The sequence below is a fragment of the Oncorhynchus mykiss genome, chromosome 5 (assembly GCF_013265735.2).
Source record: "Oncorhynchus mykiss isolate Arlee chromosome 5, USDA_OmykA_1.1, whole genome shotgun sequence".
In the NCBI taxonomy this organism is placed as follows: Eukaryota; Metazoa; Chordata; class Actinopteri; order Salmoniformes; family Salmonidae; genus Oncorhynchus; species Oncorhynchus mykiss.
Window position 1 is genome coordinate 53809489 of NC_048569.1, and position 22570 is coordinate 53832058.

At 45.6% G+C, this 22570-nt stretch overlaps 1 protein-coding gene across 2 annotated transcripts in view; it reads left to right on the top strand.

Annotated features, from left to right (window-relative positions):
• Window positions 1–18466: 18466 nt before the first annotated feature.
• Window positions 18467–22570, top strand: part of LOC110524034 (prolyl 3-hydroxylase 2) — a 95934-nt gene continuing 91830 nt past the window's right edge. The window contains exons 1-2 of one of the 2 annotated variants that reach the window (XM_021603328.2): window positions 18468–18667; window positions 18886–19174. In XM_021603328.2, the coding sequence (XP_021459003.2) occupies window positions 18914–19174 (261 nt within the window). In that variant the 5' untranslated portion in view covers window positions 18468–18667; window positions 18886–18913. Of the gene's footprint in view, window positions 19175–22570 lie in introns of both variants that reach the window. The other variant, XM_021603327.2, reaches the window with a different exon arrangement.

Sequence of the window (22570 nt, forward strand, 5' to 3'; positions counted from 1 at the left end):
TTTGTATAGTGGTGAGTGAATTCATTTGAATTGATCTCTTAAGAAATTAATACAGCTTAGGGGTTGGTAATGTTCTCTAGTTGCGCCATGATTGGCTCAGTGTTCTGTCACTCCTGGGGACACTACATCCACCGCAAAGATCTACAGGGAGAGCTAGAAAGTTCAAGCCCCCTTGGTTGCTGCCATGGATTTACATAGAAGTGCCCATCCATTAAGGTCATTGGCCACTCACGATATATCATCTAATGGTGCGGTAAGTTACTTGATGTCCTATTGCAATGTAAAAGACACAGCTGAGTAATACACTATACATTTTGAGAAATATAACTGATAACGACAACCATTTATTGTTACAAATAGTAATAGTTTAAGTATATATCTTCTCTCAGTCAGTTTTACACGAATGACTTTGATATGGATGTGTTCAATGTAGCCGTACTCAATGTTTGGGTATGTGTGAGAGTGTGGGGAGTATGAATTTACTTTTGACCTCTGACTTGTGTGTGTGAGTAGCGGAGATTCAGACGACCCGAGTGCTGATGATCCTCAGTATCCTGTTTTTAGCCATTTTGATACTGGTGCCTACACTGGGGGTGAGACGCACCCGATGCCTGGAGGAGGACGAGAAGGAGAAAGTGGCCATTGCTGGAGAAGTGCTCTTCATCACCATAGGTACAGTAGGCTTTTTCATATCAGTAACGGCTGTTGTGTGACCGCCTGCGTTCAATCTACTTAGCTCTGAACAGTGCATGCTACATAGTGAAATGCCAAAAGTTTTATCGAATGGCGTAACGCAACTCAGCTCTGTCCGCAGAGCTCTGTCCCATCGCCTAACTGCAATGCTGCCTTAGGCCACTTGTGCAACTGAAAATGCTGATACTGTAGTCAGATCAATTCCATTTTGAGTGGCAGAAGCTGTTAATACTGTTTAGTAAGATATGCTAAGATCACTCTTCTCTGTAGGTGCTGCTCTGTGGTGCTCACAGTGTTTTCTTTTTGTAAACCAACAGGTTTGAAATTGGTTGTGCTGGTGAGCTGGGGTGCAGCCCTCTGCTCTGTGGTGGGTGGATCTCTGCTGTGCTACAGGTGTCCCTGGGGGTTGTCCACGGGGCTCGTGCTCAGCTCCATCTATCTCTCATCCCAAACTAGTCTCCATCCCCCAGGCCCAACTCCAACTAGGTTTCAGGGGCTACACCATGTCTAGAGCCTACTACTCAAAACTATGGAGGAGTAGAGCCGAATACGTGTAATTACTGAAGCACGAAACTGTGTGTGACTCGCTTACACTATGTTATGATTGTGAGAGTTCATTTGGGAAGTCGGTGTGCTCCCCTGAAAGTATTTTTTGTAAGGAATTGTGTTTGGATGTGTGAAGATGGTTGGCAACAGCCTCTGGTCATGATGTCTTGCACCTACCATTGCCATATGTGTTTTCAACCTAAAGTAAGTAAGTGCATTCAGTAAGGAATCTACTAATATTGCCAATGTCTACCATTTCATAATATACCATTATCAATATACAGTACAATGCTGCAGAGTTGGTTTGCAACATTCTATTCTACTCTCAAAATGTCCAGGTTTTCCAGAAATACTGGTTGAAAGATCCCAGAATCAGCCTGGAGGGAATAAGCAGGAAAGTTACTGGAACCTTAAAACTATATTGCAGAGTAAGTGTCTATAAATATCAGCTTGATAGGACTTTGCCTGATTGTGTCCTGTTGTGGCCAATAGTTTACTGTTTCCTGTGAGTCTGATATCCCATGGAACACTCAAAAGTCAAGAGACCAGTGGCCGAGCAGGGAAGGGTGTTGCGGGCGTATTCCACCCACAAGAGTTGCTGGCTCCAGGTGGTGGGGTTTGGTGGAGACGAGGCAACGAAGAACCGTCTCCAGGTCCTGATTGGCTCGCTCCGACTGGCCGTTGGACTGGGGGTGAAACAGTGGAGGATAGGTTGGCTGACGACCCAATGAGGGTGCAGAACGCCTTCCAGAACCGGGAAGAGAACTGAGTAGCGCGATCGGAGACCCAAGTTGCTGGGTCCATGGATCTGGAAGACGTGCTGCACCATGAGCTGGGCATTCTCCTTGGCTGAGGGTAACTTATGAAGGGGAATGAAATGGGGGGCTTTGGTAAACCTATCCACCACCGTAAGGATAGTGGTGTTTCCATCTGATGGAGGGAGACCATTGATGAAGTCCAGGGATATATGAGACCAGGGGTAGTGAGGAACATGGAGTGGTTGAAGGAGGCTTTACCGCAGAGTCTTATTCTGAGCACACACAGTGCAGGGGGTGGCGAATGCGGTGACATCAGGAACCATGGTGGGCCACCAAAAGTGTTGTTGTACAAAGGCCAGGGTCTGACGGGAGCCAGGATGGCAGACAAGTCTGGAGGAAGGAGTCCATTCCAGGACCGGGGAGCGAGCAGAGTCCGGGACAAACATCCAGTTAGCCGGGCCCCCCCTGGTTCTCTATACGCTGGGACAGGACGGCCCCCACTCCGACGTCCGAAGCATCAACCTCCACCACAAACTGATGGGAAGGGTCTGCATGGACTAAGATGGGAGCTGTGGTGAACCGATGCTTGAGGTCCGAGAATGCCCGGTCAGCTGCTGAAGACCACGAGAATGGAAACTTGGGAGAGGTGATTGCTGCGAGGGGGAAGCTAGGGTGCTGTAACCCCGGATGAAGCTGTGGTAGAAATGAGCAAACCCCAGGATGCTTTGAAAATGCACTCTGGATTTGAGTTGAGGCCAATCCACCACCGCTCTCACCTTGTCAGAGTCCATCCAAATATTTCCAGCAGCAATGACGTACCCTAGGAAGGAGATGGTGGAGCGATGCAGTTCACATTATTTTGCTTTAACAAAAAGCTGGTTCTCCAGGAGACGCTGAAGGACCTGTCGGACGTGGAGGACGTGTTCTTGAGCTGACCGGGAAAAAACGAGCTGACCGGGAAAAATGTTGTCAAGGTAGACAAACATGAACCGATTCAACATATCACGGAGCACATCGTTGACCAGGGCCTGGAACACTGCGGGAGCATTGGTCAGTCCGAATGTCATTACAAGGTACTCATAGTGCCCGCTAGCCATGTTAAAAGCTGTCCATTCCATACGTCTCCTTCCCGTATCCAAACCAGATGGTAGGCATTCCGAAGGTCCAACTTTCAGAAGATCCTTGCCTCCTGGAGAGGCTCGAAAGCCGAGGAGATGAGTGGTGTAGGGTAACGTTTTTTAACAGTGATGTAATTTAGGCCCCGGTAGTCGATACATAGATGCAGGGTTTTGTCCTTCTCCACATTGAAGAACCCTGCCTCGGCGGGGGAGGCAGATGGACGAATACTCCTTGCAGCAAGAGAATCCTCAATGTACCTCTCCATGGTCTTGGTCTCCGGACCTGACAGGGAATACAGCCGCCCCTCGAGGTGATGTAGTACCCGGGAGAAGGTCGACAGCGCAGTCGTATGCTCGAGGGAGATATGTACACTAGCGTGAGCCTTATTGAGAACCTCCCGGAGGTCCTAGTATTCCGCGGGAATGGTGGAGAGTAGAAGCTAACGAGCTAGTGGAAGTAAGTTAATGTTAGTCCCTCAACCTGCTAAGATGAAGTGTACAGTAGGTACAGTACCTGTTGCAGAAAGGTGAGAAAGGTGAGATTTAAATATTACTTTCTGTAGGTAACTTAGCTAGCAAGATCTTATGTCTGGCTGGTGCTTATTGACTAAGTAAGCTAATAATGATGTCACGACTTCCGCTGAAGTTGGCTCCCCTGCCTGTTCGGGTGGTGCTCGGCGGTTGTCGTCACCGTCCTACTAGCCGCCACCGATCCCTTTTTCGTTTGTCTGTTTGTTTTGTCTTGTTAGTTTCACCTGTGTTCCGTTGTATGGCTTTATGAGCTTCCCTATTTTAAGTATGTGTACCCGCCCTTGTTTTGAGCGGGATTGTCTTTATGTTACATGTGTGCGTTTTAGGTAGAGGTGGTTATATTTTCTGGACTTGGCACCCTGCGTTTTTAGGTAGTCACGGTGCCGCTGGACATGGTAACGCAGGGGAGTCATAAAAAGCAGATTAGTCTATTCCTTATCGATTCACCTGCGTTTCCAGTGGTGTTGGGAATTCCCTGGCTAGCTCAGCACAACCTGGTGATTTCCTGGCGACGGGGCTCTTAAGAGGTGGTCAGAGGAGTGTTCAGGCAGGTGTGTAGGAGTTGCCGTTGGTGCGACTACGGTGGAGAGTCCAGACCAGGTTTCCACCGTGTGCATTCCCTCTGAATATGCCGATTTGGCTATCCCCTTCAGTAAAAGGAAGGCAACCCAATTACCACCCCATCGTCGAGGGGACTACGCAATAGACCTCCTGGAAAACGCTGCACTTCCTAGGAGTCACGTGTACCCCTTGTCCCAGGAGGAGACAGTAGCTATGGAGACTTATGTTGCTGAATCGCTGGGACAGGGGTACATTCGGCCCTCCGCATCACCCGTTTCCTCATGCTTCTTTTTTGTGAAGAAGGAGGGAGGTCTGCATCCGTGCATTGATTATCGAGGTCTGAATTCCATCACAGTGGGGTTTAGTTACACACTACCTCTCATCGCTACAGCGGTGGAATCATTTCACGGGTCGCGCTTCTTCACAAAACTTGTCCTGAGGAGTGCGTATAAGTATAATCTGTTGCGTATCCGGGGAGAAGATGAGTGGAAAACCGCATTTAGTACTACATCTGGCCATTATGAGTACCGCGTCATGGATGAGTCAAGGGTTGAAAAATGCTCCAGCCGTAGATGAGATTCTCCGAGACCTGCTCGGGCAGGGAGTGGTAGTGTACATCGATGACATCTTAATCTATTCTGCCACACGCGCGGCGCACGTGTCTCTGGTGCGTAAGGTACTTGGGCGACTGCTGGAGCATGACCTATATTGCAAGGCAGAGAAATGTGTGTTCTTCAAACAGGCTGTTTCCTTCCTGGGTTATGTATTTCCACCTCTGGGGTGGTGATGGAGTGTGACCGCGTTACAGCCGTGCGTAATTGGCCGACTCCGACCATAGTGAAAGAGATGCAGCGGTTTTTAGGGTTTGCCAGGGTTTTGGTCAGGTGGCTGCTCCCATTACCTCACTGCTGAAAGGAGGACCGGTGCGCTTGCATTGGTCAGCAGAGGCGGGCAGAGCTTTCAGTCGTCTGAAGGAGCTGTTCATCAATGCGCCCGTGTTGGTGCATTCGGACCCCTCTTTAGCGTTCATAGTGGAGGTGGATGCGTCCGAGGCTGGGGTCGGGGCCGTGCTGTCCCAGCGCTTGGGCGTGCCACCCAAGCTCCGCCCTTGTGCCTTCTTTTCGAGGAAGCTCGGTCCGGCGGAGCGGAACTATGCCGTGGGGGACCGGGAGTTGTTAGCTGTAGTCAAGGCTCTGAAGGTGTGGCGACATTGGCTTGAGGGGGCGAAACACCCTTTTCTCATCTGGACTGACCATCGTAATCTTGAGTATATCCGGGCAGCGAAGAGACTAAATCCACGTCAGGCTAGAAGGGCCATGTTTTTTACCCGGTTTCGGTTCACCATCTCGTACCGGCCAGGCTCCCAAAACACCAAAGCCGACGCGCTGTCCCGCCTCTATGATACCGAGGAGCAGTCCATTGAGCCAACTCCCATCATTCCACCTTCACGTCTCGTGTCACTGATAGTATGGGAGGTGGACGAGGAGATAGAGAGGGCCTCACGGTTAGAGCCGGCCTCCCCTAACTGTCCAGCGGGGGCTCAGTACGTGCCGAGGGGGATCCGGGACAAGCTAATCCGTTGGGCTCATACTCTCCCCTCCTCGGGTCATCCTGGCATCGAGAGGACAGTGCGGAGTCTTAGAGGGAGATACTGGTGACCCACGTTGGCTAAGGACGTGAGATTTTATGTCTCCTCCTGCTCGGTGTGCGCTCAGAGCAAGGCTCCTCGACACTTGCCTAGAGGGAAGTTACAGCCCCTCCCCGTTCCACAGGCCGTGGACGCACTTATCGGTGGACTTTCTTACCAACCTTCCCCCGTCCCAGGGAAGTACTACGATCCTGGTTGTTGTGGATCGGTTTTCTAAGTCCTGCCGTCTCATCCCGTTGCCCGGTCTCCCTACAGCCCTGCAGACTGCGGAGGCCTTGTTTACCCATGTCTTCCGGCACTATGGGGTGCCTGAGGACATCGTTTCTGATCGGGGCCCCCAATTCACGTCAGAGTTTGGAGGGCATTTATGGAGAGACTGGGGGTCTCGGTCAGCTTGACCTCGGGTTTTCACCCCGAGAGTAATGGGCAGGTGGAGCGCGTAAACCAGGATGTGGGCAGGTTTCTGCGGTCATATTGCCGGGACCGGTCTGGTGAGTGGGCGAGGTATGTTCCTTCGGCTGAGCTCGCTCAGAACTCCCTCCGCCACTCCTCAACGAACATGTCCCCTTTTGAGTGTGTGTTGGGTTACCAGCCGGTCCTGGCCCCCTTGACATCAGAGCCAGGCCGAGGCTCCTGCGGTAGAGGAATGGGTACAGCGCTCCAAGGACACCTGGAAAGCGCTCCAGGAGTCGCTAAGACTAGCGGGAGAACGGCAGAAGAGGAGCGCTGACCACAGCGAGGCCCCCGTGTTCGCACCGGGGGACCGGGTCTGGCTCTCGACCCGAAACCCGCCCCTCCGCCTGCCCTGTCGGAAGCTGGGGCCGCAGTGTGTGGGGTCATTTAAAGTCCCGGGGAGAATAAACAAGGTGTGTTGCAGGTTACAACTTCCTGGGTATTACCGTATTAACCCCTCGTTTCATGTGTCTATCCTCAGGCCAGTGGTGGCTGATCCCCTGCAGGAAGGTGAGGTGCCTGAGGTCCTTCCGCCCCCTTGCCCTCCAGGTCGTCCTCAAGGCCGGTGGCGGCGCACTGCTGGAGTCGCGCGTCGGGGGGGGGGGGGGGGGGGGTGTACTGTCACGAGTTGGCTCCCCTGCCTGTTCGGGCGGTGCTCTCTCTCCCTCTGTCTCATTCACATGACCATTCACACAGTCCAGTCCCTCAGTCCTATCCAGAATATCTCAAGGTCCTACAACACCCTGATGAGAAGCCAAAAGCCTGGCCCCTTGACTGGTCCCACAGGCAAGGGGTGCCTGGATTGTGGGAGAAAGTGGGCACAGGTGGCCTAAAGTGCCTGGCAGAGGGCCCACCAGAAATGCAGGGGGTGGTAGGTCTGGGGACAGCTCAGGTGGTGATGAAACCATTCTTTCCAGTGTTAATGGTTCTGAAAGTTAAGGTTTCTCTAAGTTAAGCACACAATAGGCTGCAGCTTTACAATTTTACAGCTACAGTAGAATTCAAAATGTGTTTGACAGTAATCTATGTTAAATTATAGGCCATATCAAGATGCATTGTCACAGCTCAATGATATCACTCACAGATGTGTTTAGATCGACAGATCTAAAATTTGTTTTTTTCTATTGAGTTTAGAAACAAAATTATATCTTCGTTCAGTTGTGGCTGTCTAGCTCTGACAAAGACTTACTCATGTACAGTACCAGTCAAAAGTTTCGACACACCTACTCATTCAAGGGTTTTTTCTTTATTTTGACTATTTTCTACATTGTAGAATAATAGTGGAGACATCAAAACTATGAAATAACACATATGGCATCATGTAGCAACCAAAAAGTGTTAAACAAATAAAAAATAGATTTGAGATTTGAGATTCTTCAAAGTAGCCACCCTTTGCCTTGATGACAGCTTTGCGCACTCTTGGCATCCTCTCAACCAGCTTCATGTGGTAGTCACCTGGAATGCATTTCAATTAACAGGTGTGCCTTGTGAAAAATTAATTCATGGAATTTCTTTCCTTCTTAATGTGTTTGAGCCAATCAGTTGTGTTGTGACAAGGTAGGGGTGGTATACAGAGACAGCCCTATTTGGTAAAGTACCAAGTCCATATTATGGCAAGAACAGCTCAAATAAGCAAAGAGAAATGACAGTCCATCATTACTTTAAGACATGAAGGTCAGTCAATATGGAAAATTTGAAGAACTTTGAAAGTTTATTCAAGTGCAGTCGCAAAAACCATCAAGCGCTATGATGAAACTGGCTCTCACGAGGACCGGAAAGGAAGACCCAGAGTTACCTCTGTTGCAGAAGATACGTTCATTAGAGTTAACTGCACCTCAGATTGCAGCCCAAATAAATGCTTCACAGATTTCAAGTAACAGACACATCTCAACATCAACTGTTCAGAGGAGACTGCATGAATCAGGGCTTCATGGTCAAATTGCTGCAAAGAAACCACTACTAAAGGGCACCATTAATAATAAGAGACTTGCTTGGGCCAAGAAACACGAGCAATGGACATTATACCGGTGGAAATCTGTCCTTTGGTCTGATGAGGCCAAATGTGAGATTTTTTGGTTCCAACCGCGGTGTCTTTGTGAGACACAGAGTAGGTGAACGGATGATCTCTGCATGTGTGATTTCCACCGTGAAGCATGGAAGAGGTGTGATGGTGTGGGGGTGCTTTGCTGATGACACCGTCTGTGATTTATTTAGAATTCAAGGCACACTTAACCAGCATGGTTACCACAGCATTCTGTAGTGATACGCCATCACATCTGGTTTGCGCTTGTGGGCCTATAATTTGTTTTTCATCAGGACAATGACCCAAAACACACCTCCAGGCTGTGTAAAGGCTATTTGACCAATAAGGAGAGTGATGAAGTGCTGCATCAAATGACCTGGTCTCCACAATCACCCGACCTCAACCCAATTGAGATGGTTTGGGATGAGTTGGACCGAAAGAGTGAAGGAAAAGCAGTGATCAGCATATGTGAGAACTCGTTTAAGACTGTGGGATAAGCATTCCTCATGAAGCTGGTTGAGAGGATGCCAAGAGTGTGCAAAGCTGTCATTATAGCAAAGGGTGGCTACTTTGAAGAATCTCAAATATATTTGAGATTCCCCAAATATTTGTTCCCCCAAAAATGTGTTTAACACTTTTTTTGGTTACTACATGATTCCATGTGTTATTTAATAGTTTTTATGTTTTCACTATTATTCTACAATGTAGAAAATAGTTTTAAAAAATAAAGAAAAACCCTTTGATGAGTAGGTGTGTACAAGCATTTGACTGATACTGTACGTGTTCATGTGTAATGAGTGCGCTGAGAGTCAGGAAGCAAGTACAGGGGAGTGAGTGTTTTAATAAATAAACAACGCGCCGACACGAAACAGAGTCAATAACACCTTAGGAAAGAACCAAGGGGAGAGACAGGTATAGGGAAGATAATCAAGGAGGTGATGGAGTCCAGGTGATGAGGCGCTGGTGTGCTTGACGATGGTGACAGGTGTGTGGGATAATCAGCAGCCTGATGACCTAGAGGCCGGAGAGGGAGTATACGTGACATAATGTATGTGTTGAATAAACCCTTATTCCATATCACGGTGGATTCAGTTTATTACTGTAACAGAGTTAAACATCAAATCAGGTTAAAAGTTATTTGAAACAATGCCAGCAAAATATAACCTAGACTAATTTACTGGCTGACTGCAGTGAGTTGGAAGAAGCTACATATCCAGTCGTCTTCCACATGATTATTTGAATCAGCTGTGTAGTATTATGACAAAAACCAAAACACGCACCCCTTGGGGTCCCGAGGACCAAGTTTGGTAAACCCTGGATAATAGGCACATTTTGTGTGAACTCAAAGACTTTGGATCTCAAGCCAAAACCTCCTGCTCTCTGCCCTTACTCATTTGGGCTGCTCAGTTATTGAAGGTGAATTACTGCCATCTGCTGGATCATAAAAATACTGCCACTGTATTACATTCCTTTACCACTCTTACATTCGTAATGTTGATCACAACCATCAAAGCAACATTTGCCATGCAAATGAAGGGCATTTCATTAATTTTCACATTTGCTCAGTACATGAAGGGTGTAATTTCCAATGCTATCGAGTTGCCGACACCGATTGGAGGGTGAGTGCCAATATCCTCTCTGTATCTATTTGCAGATCCAGAGGCGTCGGGCAGTAGGTCCTCTGTTATCCTGGTCAAATGAATTGTGGTAGAAAATTCCCATCTGATTCATAATATAGCTTTTTCTTGTGGCCATGGAGTCTTTGGGCCAGCATAGTGCCCATCTAAATTCTAATGACAAATACCATACTAGATCGATTATACTTAACCCCTACTTTCAGCCTTGTACACTTTTGGAATTACTATGTCCTATGGGAGCAGCCAGAACATTTTGGATACTGAACTTTCCAGTCCAAGGGCACAAATTAGCTAAATTTACTACAAAAAATATCAGATATACCACGTGGTACACATTGTTGAAATTAGGACAGGGTTTGATGTGTCTTACTGAGCCAAAAGCAACTGGAAAATGGGGTTTGTGCTTCAAGTTACCCTTTGAAATGTCAAACTCCATACAAGTGTCATCTGTCAACTTTCAGTAAAAAAGAAAAATCGGACTTGAAGTGACCGTAAACATTTAATTAAACCGATTGAATCAAAGTTGAACGAGTTAGCAAAGTTTAGGATGAAGGGTATAAAGTCGGCGATGTTGTCTGGCAGCGTGGGATTGGTGCCAACAGCAAAACAACGTCCCCTAATGTATCCTGGAGAGAAAGAGAACAGGTGGCAGTGGAGTTATCGTTCAAATGATGTGAAAGGGATTGAGTACTCTAACACACAGGAAACAAGAAAATAGCCTGATGTGGACACCAGTTCAGCGGGAAACTATGTGAAAGTGTCAAGGAGTCATCTATAGTTAATACCACACAACATGAGAAAGAGACACACCTTGAGAGCATCATGCCAAACAGGAATTGTAAAGAAGGGTCTTTCCTTGAAATACAGGGAAGGAGAGGAGGGTCTCAGCTGAGGTTCAAGCGTTTCGATATGCTCTGTCCAGTTGTCCCTCAAACAGGCCTGTAGGTGCCATCAACCGGCCTACATACCATCTGAGTGAGTGAACTGTGAGGATGGCAGAGAGAGAGAGAGAGATGAATTATCAATGTTGAGCATTCAATAAAAAAATATAGTGTAATACTGTTCCAGAGTCAGATTGTCTCAGCACGGTAGGTTACAGCAGAGTTAGAGAGATATGCAAACATACAGTCATGGGGCCAGGTGTATTGCTTCTCATTAGGGTGTTGTAGGAGGAAGTAGTGTAGGACCTTGAGAGCTTCTGGATATGTGAATGGTACTGTGAATGAGAGAGAGGGAGAGAGGGGGGTCAGTAATCAAGTAATATCAGACTTTCTCCATATCACTGATCATCAGCCCCCCCTGAAAAGGTGTTAGGTTTGCATTCAGAAAAGTAGGCCAACGGTTGTAGCAATTCAATGTAGCATCCTCACCATTGTGCTTTTTCTACATCTGCCTTTCAGTAAGCAGGGAAATAGGTTCATGAGTTACACCCACAACAATCAAAAGTCAGATTGCAACTCACTGTATTGGCTGGTGTAACTAGATAAAGTTCATGGTGATCTGCACAGATGCCACACTGTGTCCTTCTCCTGCGGGAGATGAACAGCTGGTTGGGAGCCAAATGATGCGGCTATTTTACGTGAACCGAGCCAAATTAGCTCCTTGAGTGACAGGGGGGCAGGACGGGTCTCCGTGGAAAGCGGCGTGTAGAGAGAGAAAGAGAGAGAGAGAGAGAGAGAGAGAGAGAGAGAGAGAGAGAGAGAGAGAGAGAGAGAGAGAGAGAGATACTCCGTATGGACTCAAACGGGAAATATATACAAGAAAATACACTTTTTCACAAACACACAGTGTCTAAACTCTGGTGTCCAAACACCCAGCGCGTCCTGGATCGTCTGTCGGATGGACAAGGTAGGGTCACCCAGCCACATAATAATACACACAGGCACAAACGACCTGAGAGCACAGCAGGAAAGGGTGGCCACAGCACTCAAGGGAGTGATTGAAAAAGCTTCTTCTACAAGCGGTTATCTCCACCTTGTTACCACGAAAAGACTTCCAACCGTCTACCATGCAGCAGGTAAACGCAAGTATTTCCCGTGACTGTGCCTCAAAACCAAATGTTAACCTGGCCCACCGACTTCGCCCGGACCCTAAAGGGCATCGCCCTCAAAAGCAGCCCCAACAAGTCACACAGGAGCAACAGATCAATACACACCTCAACCAGACCAGCGAGACACTCTCCCAGACCTCCGGGTCACAACTCCTGCAGCTCTGTCGCACACTGGGTATGTACATAGTCAATGGTAGGCTACAAGGGGACTCCTATGGTAGGTACACCTATAGCTCATCTCTTGGCAGTAGTACTGTAGACTACTTTGTCACTAACCTCAACCCAGAGTCTCTCAGAGCGTTCACAGTCAGCCCACTGACACCCCTATCAGATCACAGAAAAATCACAGTGTACCTGAACAGAGCAATACTCAATCATGAGGCATCAAAGCCAAAGGAATTGAAAAATATTAAGAAATTCTATAGATGGAAGGAATGCAGTGTGGAAACATACCAAAAAACAATTAGGCAACAACAAATTCAATCCCTTTTAGACAACTTCCTGGACAAAACGTTCCACCGTAATAGTGAAGGTGTAAACTTGGCAGTAGAAAACCTAAACAGTATATTTGACCTCTCAGCCTCCCTATCTTATCTGAAAAGGTCAAACAGAAGACCTAAGAAAATTAACAACACTGACAAATGGTTTGATGAATTTGAGAAACCTATCCAACCTAAAACATAGTGACCCAGAAAACCTGAGTCCATGCCTTCACTATGGGGAATCACTAAAATAATACAGAAATACACTACGGAAAAAGAAGGAACAGCACATCTGAAATCAGCTCAGTGTAATTGAAGAATCCATAGACTCTAACCACTTCTGGGAAAATTGGAAAACACTAAACAAACAACAACACGAAGAGTTATCTATCCAAAATGGAGATGTATGGGTAAACCACTTCTCCAATCTTTTTGGCCCTACAACAAAGAACAAACAGCAAACACATATACATGATCAAACACAAATTTTAGAATCAACTATTAAAGACTAGCAGAACCCACTGGATTCTCCAATTACATTGAATGAACTACAGGACAAAATACAAACCCTCCAACCCAAAAAGGCCTGTGGTGTTGATGGAATCCTCACTGAAATAATAAAATATACAGACAACAAATTCCAATTGGCTATACTTAAACTCTTTAACATTATCCTTAGTTCTGGCATCTTCCCCAATATTTGGATCCAAGGCCTGATCACCCCAATCCACAAAAGTGGAGACAAATGTGACCCCAATAACTACAGTGGGATATGCGTCAACAGCAACCTTGGGAAAATCCTCTGCATTATCACTAAGAGCAGACTTGTACATTTCCTCAGTGGAAACAATGTGCTGAGCAAATGTAAAATTGGCTTTTTACCAAATTACCATATGACAGATCACATGTTCACCCTGCACACCCTAATTGACAAACAAACAAGCCAAAACAAAGGCAAAGTGTTCTCGTGCTTTGTTGATTTCAAAAAAGCCTTTGACTCAATTTGGCATGAGGGTCTGCTATACATATTGATGGTGGGGGAAAAACATACGACATTATAAAATCCATGTACACAAACAGCAAGTGTGCGGTTAAAATTGGCAAAAACACACACATTTCTTTCCACAGGGTCGTGGGGTGAGACAGGGAAGCAGCTTAAGCCCCACCCTCTTCAACATATATATCAACGAATTGGCGAGGGCACTTGAACAGTCTGCAGCACCCAGCCTCACCCTACTAGAATCTGAAATCAAATGTCTTCTGTTTGCTGATGATCTGGTGCTTCTGTCACCAACCAAGGAGGGCCTACAGCAGCACCTAGATCTTCTGCACAGATTCTGTCAGACCTGGGCCCTGACAGGAAATCTCAGTAAGACAAAAAATAATGGTGTTCCAAAAAAGGTGCAGTTGCCAGGACCACAAATAAAATTCCATGTAGGCACCATTGCCATAGAGCACACAAAAAACTATACATACCTTGGCCTAAACATTAGCACCACAGGTAACTTCCACAAAGCTGTGAATGATCTGAGAGACTATGCAAGAAGGGCATTCTATGTCATCAAAAGGAACATACAATTTGACATACCAATTAGGATCTGGCTAAAAATACTTGAATCGGTTATGGAACCCAATGCCCTTTATGGTTGTGAGGTCTGAGATCAGCTCACCAACCAAGAATTCACAAAATGGGACAAACACCAAATTGAGACTCTGCATGCAGAATTGTGCAAAAATATTCTCTGTGTACAATGTAGAACACCAAATAATGCATGCAGAGCAGAATTAGGCCGACACCCGCTAATTATCAAAATTCAGAAAGAGACATTCAATTCTACAACTACCTAAAAGGAAGCGATTCCCAAACCTTCCATAACAAAGCCATTACAGAGAGATGAACCTGGAGAATAGTCCCCTAAGCAAGCTGGTCCTGGGGCTCTGTTCACAAACAGACCCCACAGAGCCCCAGGACAGCAACACAATTAGACCCAACATAATCATGCGAAAACAAAAAGATAATTACTTGACACATTGGAAAGAATTAACAAAAAAACTGAGCAAACTATAAGGCTATTTGGCCCTAAACAGAGAATACACTATGGCAGAATACCTGACCATTGTGACTGACCCAAACTTAAGGAACGCTTTGACTATGTACATACTCAGTGAGCATAGCCTTGCTATTGAGAAAGGCCGCCGTAGGCAGAACTAGCTCTCAAGAGAAGACAGGCTATGTGCACACTGCCCACAAAATGAGGTGGAAACTGAGCTGCACTTCAAAATCTCCTGCCAAATGTATGACCATATCAGAGAAACATATTTCCATCAGATTACACAGATCCACAAAGAATTCGAAAACAAACCCAATTTTGATAAACTCCCATATCTACTGGGTGAAATACCACAGTGTGCCATCACAGCAGCAAGTTTTGTGACCTGTTGCCACAAGAGAAGGGCAACCAGTGAAGAACAAACCCCATATTTATGTTTATTCATTTTCCTTTTTGTACTAAAACTATTTGCACATCCTTACAACACTGTATATAGACATACTATGACATTTGACATGTCTTTATTCTTTTGGAACTTCTGTGAGTGTAATGTTTACTGTAAATGTTTATTATTTATTTTACTTTCGTTTATTATCTATTTCACTTGCTTTGGAAATGTAAACATATCCCATGCCAATAAAGCCCCTTAAATTGAAATTAAATTGAAATTGAAATGAGAGCGGGACGAATCTTTCTCCCTCTCAGTGGCGATTTTATCATGTAATCTTGGGAGGGTGCAACTTTGGTTTTAGAAGTGGCGGGAACATAATTATTATATATATTTATTTTTATCCAGTCAGATAAACACTCCAAACAGCCTACTTGACCGCTCTGAGGCATCCGCAAGGTCCTAAAGCACACCATTGCCTCGGTTTGTATCACATTCCAATGCTAAACTGGGGGGGACAAAAATGCAATTTAAGATTGTGGGGGGACATGTCCCAGGACTGAAGTGGCACCTTCGCACTCATTGCTGAATTTGAGATTTTCAACTTGTGTAATGTTTATGTCCAATGGCCGATGAGCACCGATACGTTTTATCTATAATTTATCTTCATATGAAAAATATTGAAAAGGATTTGCCAGTAGATTACCGACCTGATGCATGATGATGACTGCTTGTCTACCTTGCTAGCTAAGATTTTGAAAGTATGGTGTTGACATGATTCGTCCAATCAAAGCCACGGTAGATATAATGTGATTTGACGTTGTTTTATCTGTGGCCAATGACCTTGAGCCTTCTTGGATGGCAACTTCTGATGTAAGTCAATGGCAGCACCCACGGGGGTTGAATTTTCGAGCTCTCCCGTAGATTTTTCAGTGATGTCGTGTCCCCACGAGTGACAGAACACTGAGCCAATCACAGCGCAACTAGAGAACATTACCAACCCCTGTGCTCCATATTTTCTGCTGGCTGCCCCACCACAACAGGAAGTACTGAGCTAGGCTGAAACACCTGCATTTTGAAGCTGCCTTACTTAAGAAAACAAAAAAGAGACCTTGTTGGTATGCGGCTTTATTAACTTTTTACATTGTTTGCAAACTGATATGTGACACATATTAATTCCAAAAAAACATGCAAAATATCGCGGCGCCGCTGCTTCCTCTCTACCGCACCTGCTGTCTCGACCTCAGAATGCTCGGCTATGAAAAGCCAACTGACATTTACTCCTGAGGTGCTGACATGTTGCACCCTCTACAAGTACTGTGATTATTCTTTGACCCTGCTGGTCATCTATGAACATTTGAACATCTTAAAGAACATTCTGGCCTTAATGACCATGTACTCTTATAATCTCCACCTGGCACAGTCAGAAGAGGACTGGCCACGCCTCAGAACCTGGTTCCTCTCTAGGTTTCTTCCTAGGTTCTTTCCTTTCTAGGGAGTGTTTCCTAGCCACTGTGCTTCTACAGCTGCATTGCTTGCTCTTTGAAGGTTTTGGGCTGGGTTTCTGTATAAGCACTGTGTGACATCTGCTGATGAAAAAAGGGATTTATAGTCAAATATGGTATATCGCCCAGCCCAAGGGACAGTTCATACACTATATATACAAAAGTAAGTGGACACCCCTTCAAATTATTGGATTCTGCTATTTCAGCCACACCTGTTGCTGACATGTGTATAAAATCGAGCACATAGCCATGCAATCTCCATAGACAAACAGCAGTAGAATGGTCTTACTGAATAGCACACTGACTTTCAACATGGCACCGTCATAGGATGCCACCTTTCCAACAAGCCAGTTCATCACATTTCTTCCCTGCAAGAGCTGCCACGGTCAAGTGCAAGTGCTGTAATTGTGAAGTGAAAACGTCTAGGAGCAACAACGGCTCAGCCACAAAGTGGTAGTCCACACAAGCTCACAGAACGGGACCCATTGCGAGTAAAAATCGCCTGTCCTCGGTTGCAACACTCACTACCGAGTTCCAAACTGCCTCTGGAAGTAACGTCAGCACAAGAACTGTTCATCGGGAGCTTCATGAAATAGGTTTCCATGGCTGAGCAGCCGCACACAAGCCTAAGATCACCATGCACAATACCAAGAGTTGGCTGAAGCGGTGTAAAGCTTGCCACCATTGGAGCAGTGGAGATGCGTTTGCTGGAGTGATGAATCACGCTTCACCATCTGGCAGTCCAACAGCCAAATCTGGGTTTGGCGGATGCCAGAAGAACGCTACCTGCCCCAATACATAGTGCCAACTGGAAAGTTTGGTGGAGGAGGAATAATGGTCTGTGGATGTTTTTCATGGTTCGGGCTAGTTCCAGTGAAGGGAAATCTTAACACTACAGCATACAAATACATTCTAGACTATTCTATGCATCCACCTTTGTGGCAACAGTTTGGGGAAGGCTCTTTCCTGTTTCAGCATGACAATGCCCCACTGCACAAAGTGAGGTTCATACAGAAATGGTTTGTTGAGATCAGTGTGGAAGAACTTGACTGGCCTGCACAGAGCCCTGACTATACACCCATCGAACACCTTTGAGATGAGTTGGAACGTCGACTGCGAACCAGGCCTAATCGCCCAACATCAGTGCCCGACTTCACTAATGCTCTTGTGGCTGAATGGAAGCAAGTCCCAGCAGCAATGTTCCATGTGGAAATCCTTCCCAGAAGAGTGGAGGCTGTTATCACAGCAAAGGGGGGACCAACTCCATATTAATGCCCATGATTTTGGAATGAAATGTTCGACAAGCAGGTGTCCACATATTTTTGTAGTGTATCACAATGGCTCATGTTGTGGTATGAAGAGTTATTATTTCCCTTACCACACATGTTTGATTTGATTCGAATAATATGCTGTCTGGTAAGAAAGTGTTGAAAGGGGAAAATTATATAATTTAAGTATTTCTCATAAGAGCAAGTAATGACGCTCTGCAGAAAGTACCAGAAAGTACTAGAATGACTACATGTGGCCTGCAGGGGGAGACAATATCCAGTGATTGGACATTTTGAGAGAGTTACGAAAGGTGATATGAGGTACTCCAGGTATCCTTCGATCTCTCAAAGAAAATGGTTTATGTTTTGTTTTTTTATAATGTTTTAAAAATGTGAGTCCCATTTAACATTTCCAAAATTGTGTATGGTAATATCTAGAGGGTAGGCTTGCAGTGTAGCCTAATAAGCTAACAGTTACAACAGTACTCTAACACCTCTACAACTGAACAGTAGCTAGTTACACTCTACCCTGTGTGTTTACTAGTATAGACTACACTTCAAACAGTTCATCCAGATTGGATTTATACTTTTTCATGTGAAGTAGCCTAGCCTATAGATTTAGGCTGATTGTTGCTATGATACAACTGTTATTCGTGCAGTACCATAGCGCAATTCATAAACGTAGTTACTAATTGTGTCTCAACAACACGGCAAAAATCATAAGAACTCAGTGAGATGTCATGACCATTAATTTCATAGCAGAGGGGGAGGAGTTAGTGTGTGTGTGTGTGAGGGGGGTCATTACAACAAATGTGTCCCTGACTGAAGTAGTCCAATTTCCGCCCCACAGCCGTCCGCAGCATCTACCAAAGGACGCATTTAATGGGACTCGAATCTTCATTTTCAACTCTTACGTGACTGTCACGTTCCAGCTGGACTCCGCAAGCCGCCCATGGTAATTGTATTACATGACTGAGGATTTTGTACAAACTGCAAGCTAGTGCGCTTGAGTAGTGTCCCACCAAAGATAACTAACGACAGAAAGATGGATGTTCACTTTCCCACTAGTAGTATCTTGTCCATTGTCCTTCAAGCGCTCTTGTTGTCGTCTTCATATGGTTCGTTGGAGCCCTACGACCTTTTATACAATAATGCCGTCGACGCCTTTTACAGAAGTGACTATAAAGATGTAGTGCGATACATGGAGGGAGCGCTCAGCAGCTACGCAGAGGTCCGCCAGACTAAAGTCCGATGTCGACTGAGGTGCCAGGACCAGCACCCGTTTGACTCTGTTTCCATGGACCTGCAGTTCTTTGACGTGGTTCTCCGAAGATCAAATTGTCAAAACGAGTGCATCGAAGAGAAGGTTGGAACGCAGTCCATGCACAAAGTCAGCGAGGATGTCAACCAGGATTTCCAGAGACGAATCCCGTACAACTATCTTCAGTTGGCGTATCAGAAGGTAAGGTGTTTTTTTTTTGGTATATCTGACAATCAGCGTTTGATAGGAAAGTTCTGGATATTAGTCACCCACCTTTATTCGGCTTATAGCGTATCATTCGGTGACCTACATACAAAGGCTACTGCGATAAACTCGTGCGCAGCTGGATCTTCACCGCTGTTGCTGCTGCTGAGCAACGTGAAGCCGTCGGTGTTGCCGTTTCTGGGGCGACGCAAGAAGATATACAATGTTTACATAAGTCTCTGATAGAGCCTACCTAGTGTATCAGTTTTTGTTGCAAATCATTTTTGGGACTTTGAGTGGAACTTTGTTTCCGTTTTTCAGGCGTGTTCTCCTTCCCAGCTCTGTTATCAGCCTATGTATAGCCCTAACACAAAGGGCTATTGTAGACAATGATAAGCAGCTTTGTGCTTCAATTTCTGTGCGTTTTAGTTCTGCAATATGTTGTGTGTCTATTGCAATATAGACCTGTGGGGAAATTAAGCAAACTGTGTGCGCAGGTTCGAGGCTGAGGGAGGGAGACATTTCCATCACTCACATGAAGTGTGGTCACAAAACTTGCTATCTTTATAATTTAACGTAAACACGACGTGCTCACACACGCACATATACATCAATACCAGTGACATGCGGCGAGGTCTGATACCGCGTTCAAAACAACTGGGAACTCGGAAATCTCTGACTTCAGTGCGTTCAAGACAACTGGTAACGCAAAAAAAAAAAAACGAGCTTTGACTGGGAAAATTCGTTTTGAAAGGTCATCTAACCCGGAATTGCAAATCGGAAACTCTGGCTTCTTTCTAGAACTCCGACTTTCTGACTTGAAGATCACTGACATCATGTTTGACCTCGTCATTTTCCAAATGTCTTGAAGCCAACCATGAGGTCAGTCTTTCCGAAGATACCACTGAGATTGAAATTATCATGCTATTTTCTGGCCCTTCCTTTGAAATGGGTCCTTAAACTCAGGTCTTGGTCTTTCATCCCTTATCACCCCGTTACGCTAGAAAGTCACACGTTTAAAACGGTTTCAGATGCAATATGCTAGCCACCCTGATCAGTTTACTTTTAGTTAGCAGTAAAACGGATGTAACAGCCAAAAGGCCGATTACGTGTGACGTCCGTTGGTAGGTGAGAACACAGCCTTTCCCATAACTTTTTTTCACGCCAATACCCATGCGCATTTATTATTTGAGCGCAATGAAAATGGATGGGACATATTGGGCGTTTTAGTGGATCACTTTGTCAAAATGAGTTGTGGATCACGCCTTTCAAAATGAGTTGCATTATAGGGATACAAATGTTCGACAAGGGCCTACATGTCACGTGAACTTTACCACAACCTTGTGATCAAAGGTCACGAAGTTTAAACTGCAGTCGACTGCTCCTCACCAGCTGCAACTTGTTGCAACCACCTGCATTGTCAACCAATCATTAGTGTTTTTGTTTGACCCACTTGAACGGGACAACTTTGCCTCGATGCTATGTATACAGTGTACAATAGTATTATTGACTAAAACAAATGTATTGATGTATTTTTCATTTGTTATTTTTTCAATAATTATCACAGGGTAGGTAAGCCGCATGTCACTGAACACTACACACATTAGCCCCTCTCCCAGTCTCTCCCCGCACTCATTCATAAAGTTTTCCAGACATGCCTCTGCCATTGAAGCGAAACAGGTACACACATCTGTTCACTTGTTTTCAATTTTAGAGAATTCTATGCGTTTTTACAGCCTGGTGGTTTGCTGTGCCATGCCAACTGCTGGCCGCAACTGCTGAAGTGTGTGTTTTTGCTTTGGCTGCCAGTTACTCCTTGATTTCCGTCCCATCTCACAGAAACTAATGGTATCAGATTGCAGGGTGCTTCTCAAACCCAGATCTGCAGCACTTTGTATGACATTGGACTGTCTGAAAACATATGCATACGCCTAACAACATCACAGAGCTGGTGAATGATTGTGATCTCCCCAGTAATTTAAGCACCAGCAACATCGAATACTGCATCTTGTGGTCAGTTGATTGTGAAATAATGCAGAAATACCCACAAGTAGACAGAATCATCATCACTGTCCCAAATTGTCTCGGATAACTTAGGCCCTATAGCCGACATTGACGCTGAGATCAACCCTTTCCTCAGAGCTCTTAGATTTTACTGTGCTGCTGGCAGATGGGTGTGGGAACAATGAGAATATCTATTTGAATTGTAGAAGAAATATCATTCCCTTTTTTTATAGACTCAAGTGCCCAGTTAATCATTCACACACCCTAATGGCAGTAATCGGGGCGACCCGACCAAATTAACATAGAATTGTGAGTTATAGATCTATCATTCCCGTTGAAAGCAAGTCTAAGAAGCGGTGTATCTTTTCTATATGCGCTGTTTCTATGTTTCCCATTATTTATTTTCATTTTTGCGTATTTTACCCCAGCTTAAAACAGCTGGAAATATATTTCACGGCCTCCCTAGTGGTGCAGCGGTCTACTGCACTGCATCGCAGTGCTTGAGGTGTCAGTGCATACCCAGGTTTGATCCCAGGCTGTATCCTGACCTGGAGTCCCACAGGGCGGTGCACAATTGGCCCAGCGTCGTCTGGGTTAGGGGAGGGTTTGGCCCGGGGGGCTTTACTTGGCTCATTGTGCTCTAGTGACTCCTTGTGGCGGGCAGGTTGACCTCAGTTGTCAGTTGAATGGCATTTCCACCGACACATTGGTGCAGCTGGCTTCTGGGTTAAGCAGGCGGATGTTAAGAAGCGTGGTTAGATGGGTCAGGTTTCGGAGGACGCATGACTCAACCTTCGCCGAGCCCGTTGGGGAGTTGCAGCGATGAGATCGCAATTGGATATCACGAAATTGTGGAGAAAAAGGGGAGGTAAAAAATAATACATTTATATATTTCACAGCGGTTTAGATGGCATAATGATTCTCTACAGTATGTATTGCTTGTTTTGTCACATAAACTGAAATTAGGCAAAATATTTGAATTTTTGCAACCAGCTAATGGCAAAGTGATTTCTGCATATTGAAACTTTAAGGTCTATAATAATAGGGGTTAATTTAGGGCATGTAATTCACAATTGCATGTGTTTGGCTTTAGAAGGACAATTCTTTAGTTTGTTCCTAATTAATGTACGCATTGAGACATCCATGTCTCATTCATCCTTTACATGAACTAAGTGTGTAATTGAGATGCTATCAGACGCCCCTGGATTTCCCTGAACTTTGAACTCAGGATGGGCATTGCGGCTCATCAAAGAGCCTAGTGGACACCCGGCTACACTTCCCCGGCTGCCTACAGACGTATTCATCTGCCGCCTGTGTGAGTCATGGGGGATCCAATGCCAACTCGCTGACACAGGTCCCCCACCTTAGAAGTGGTGGGGAAGTCACTGT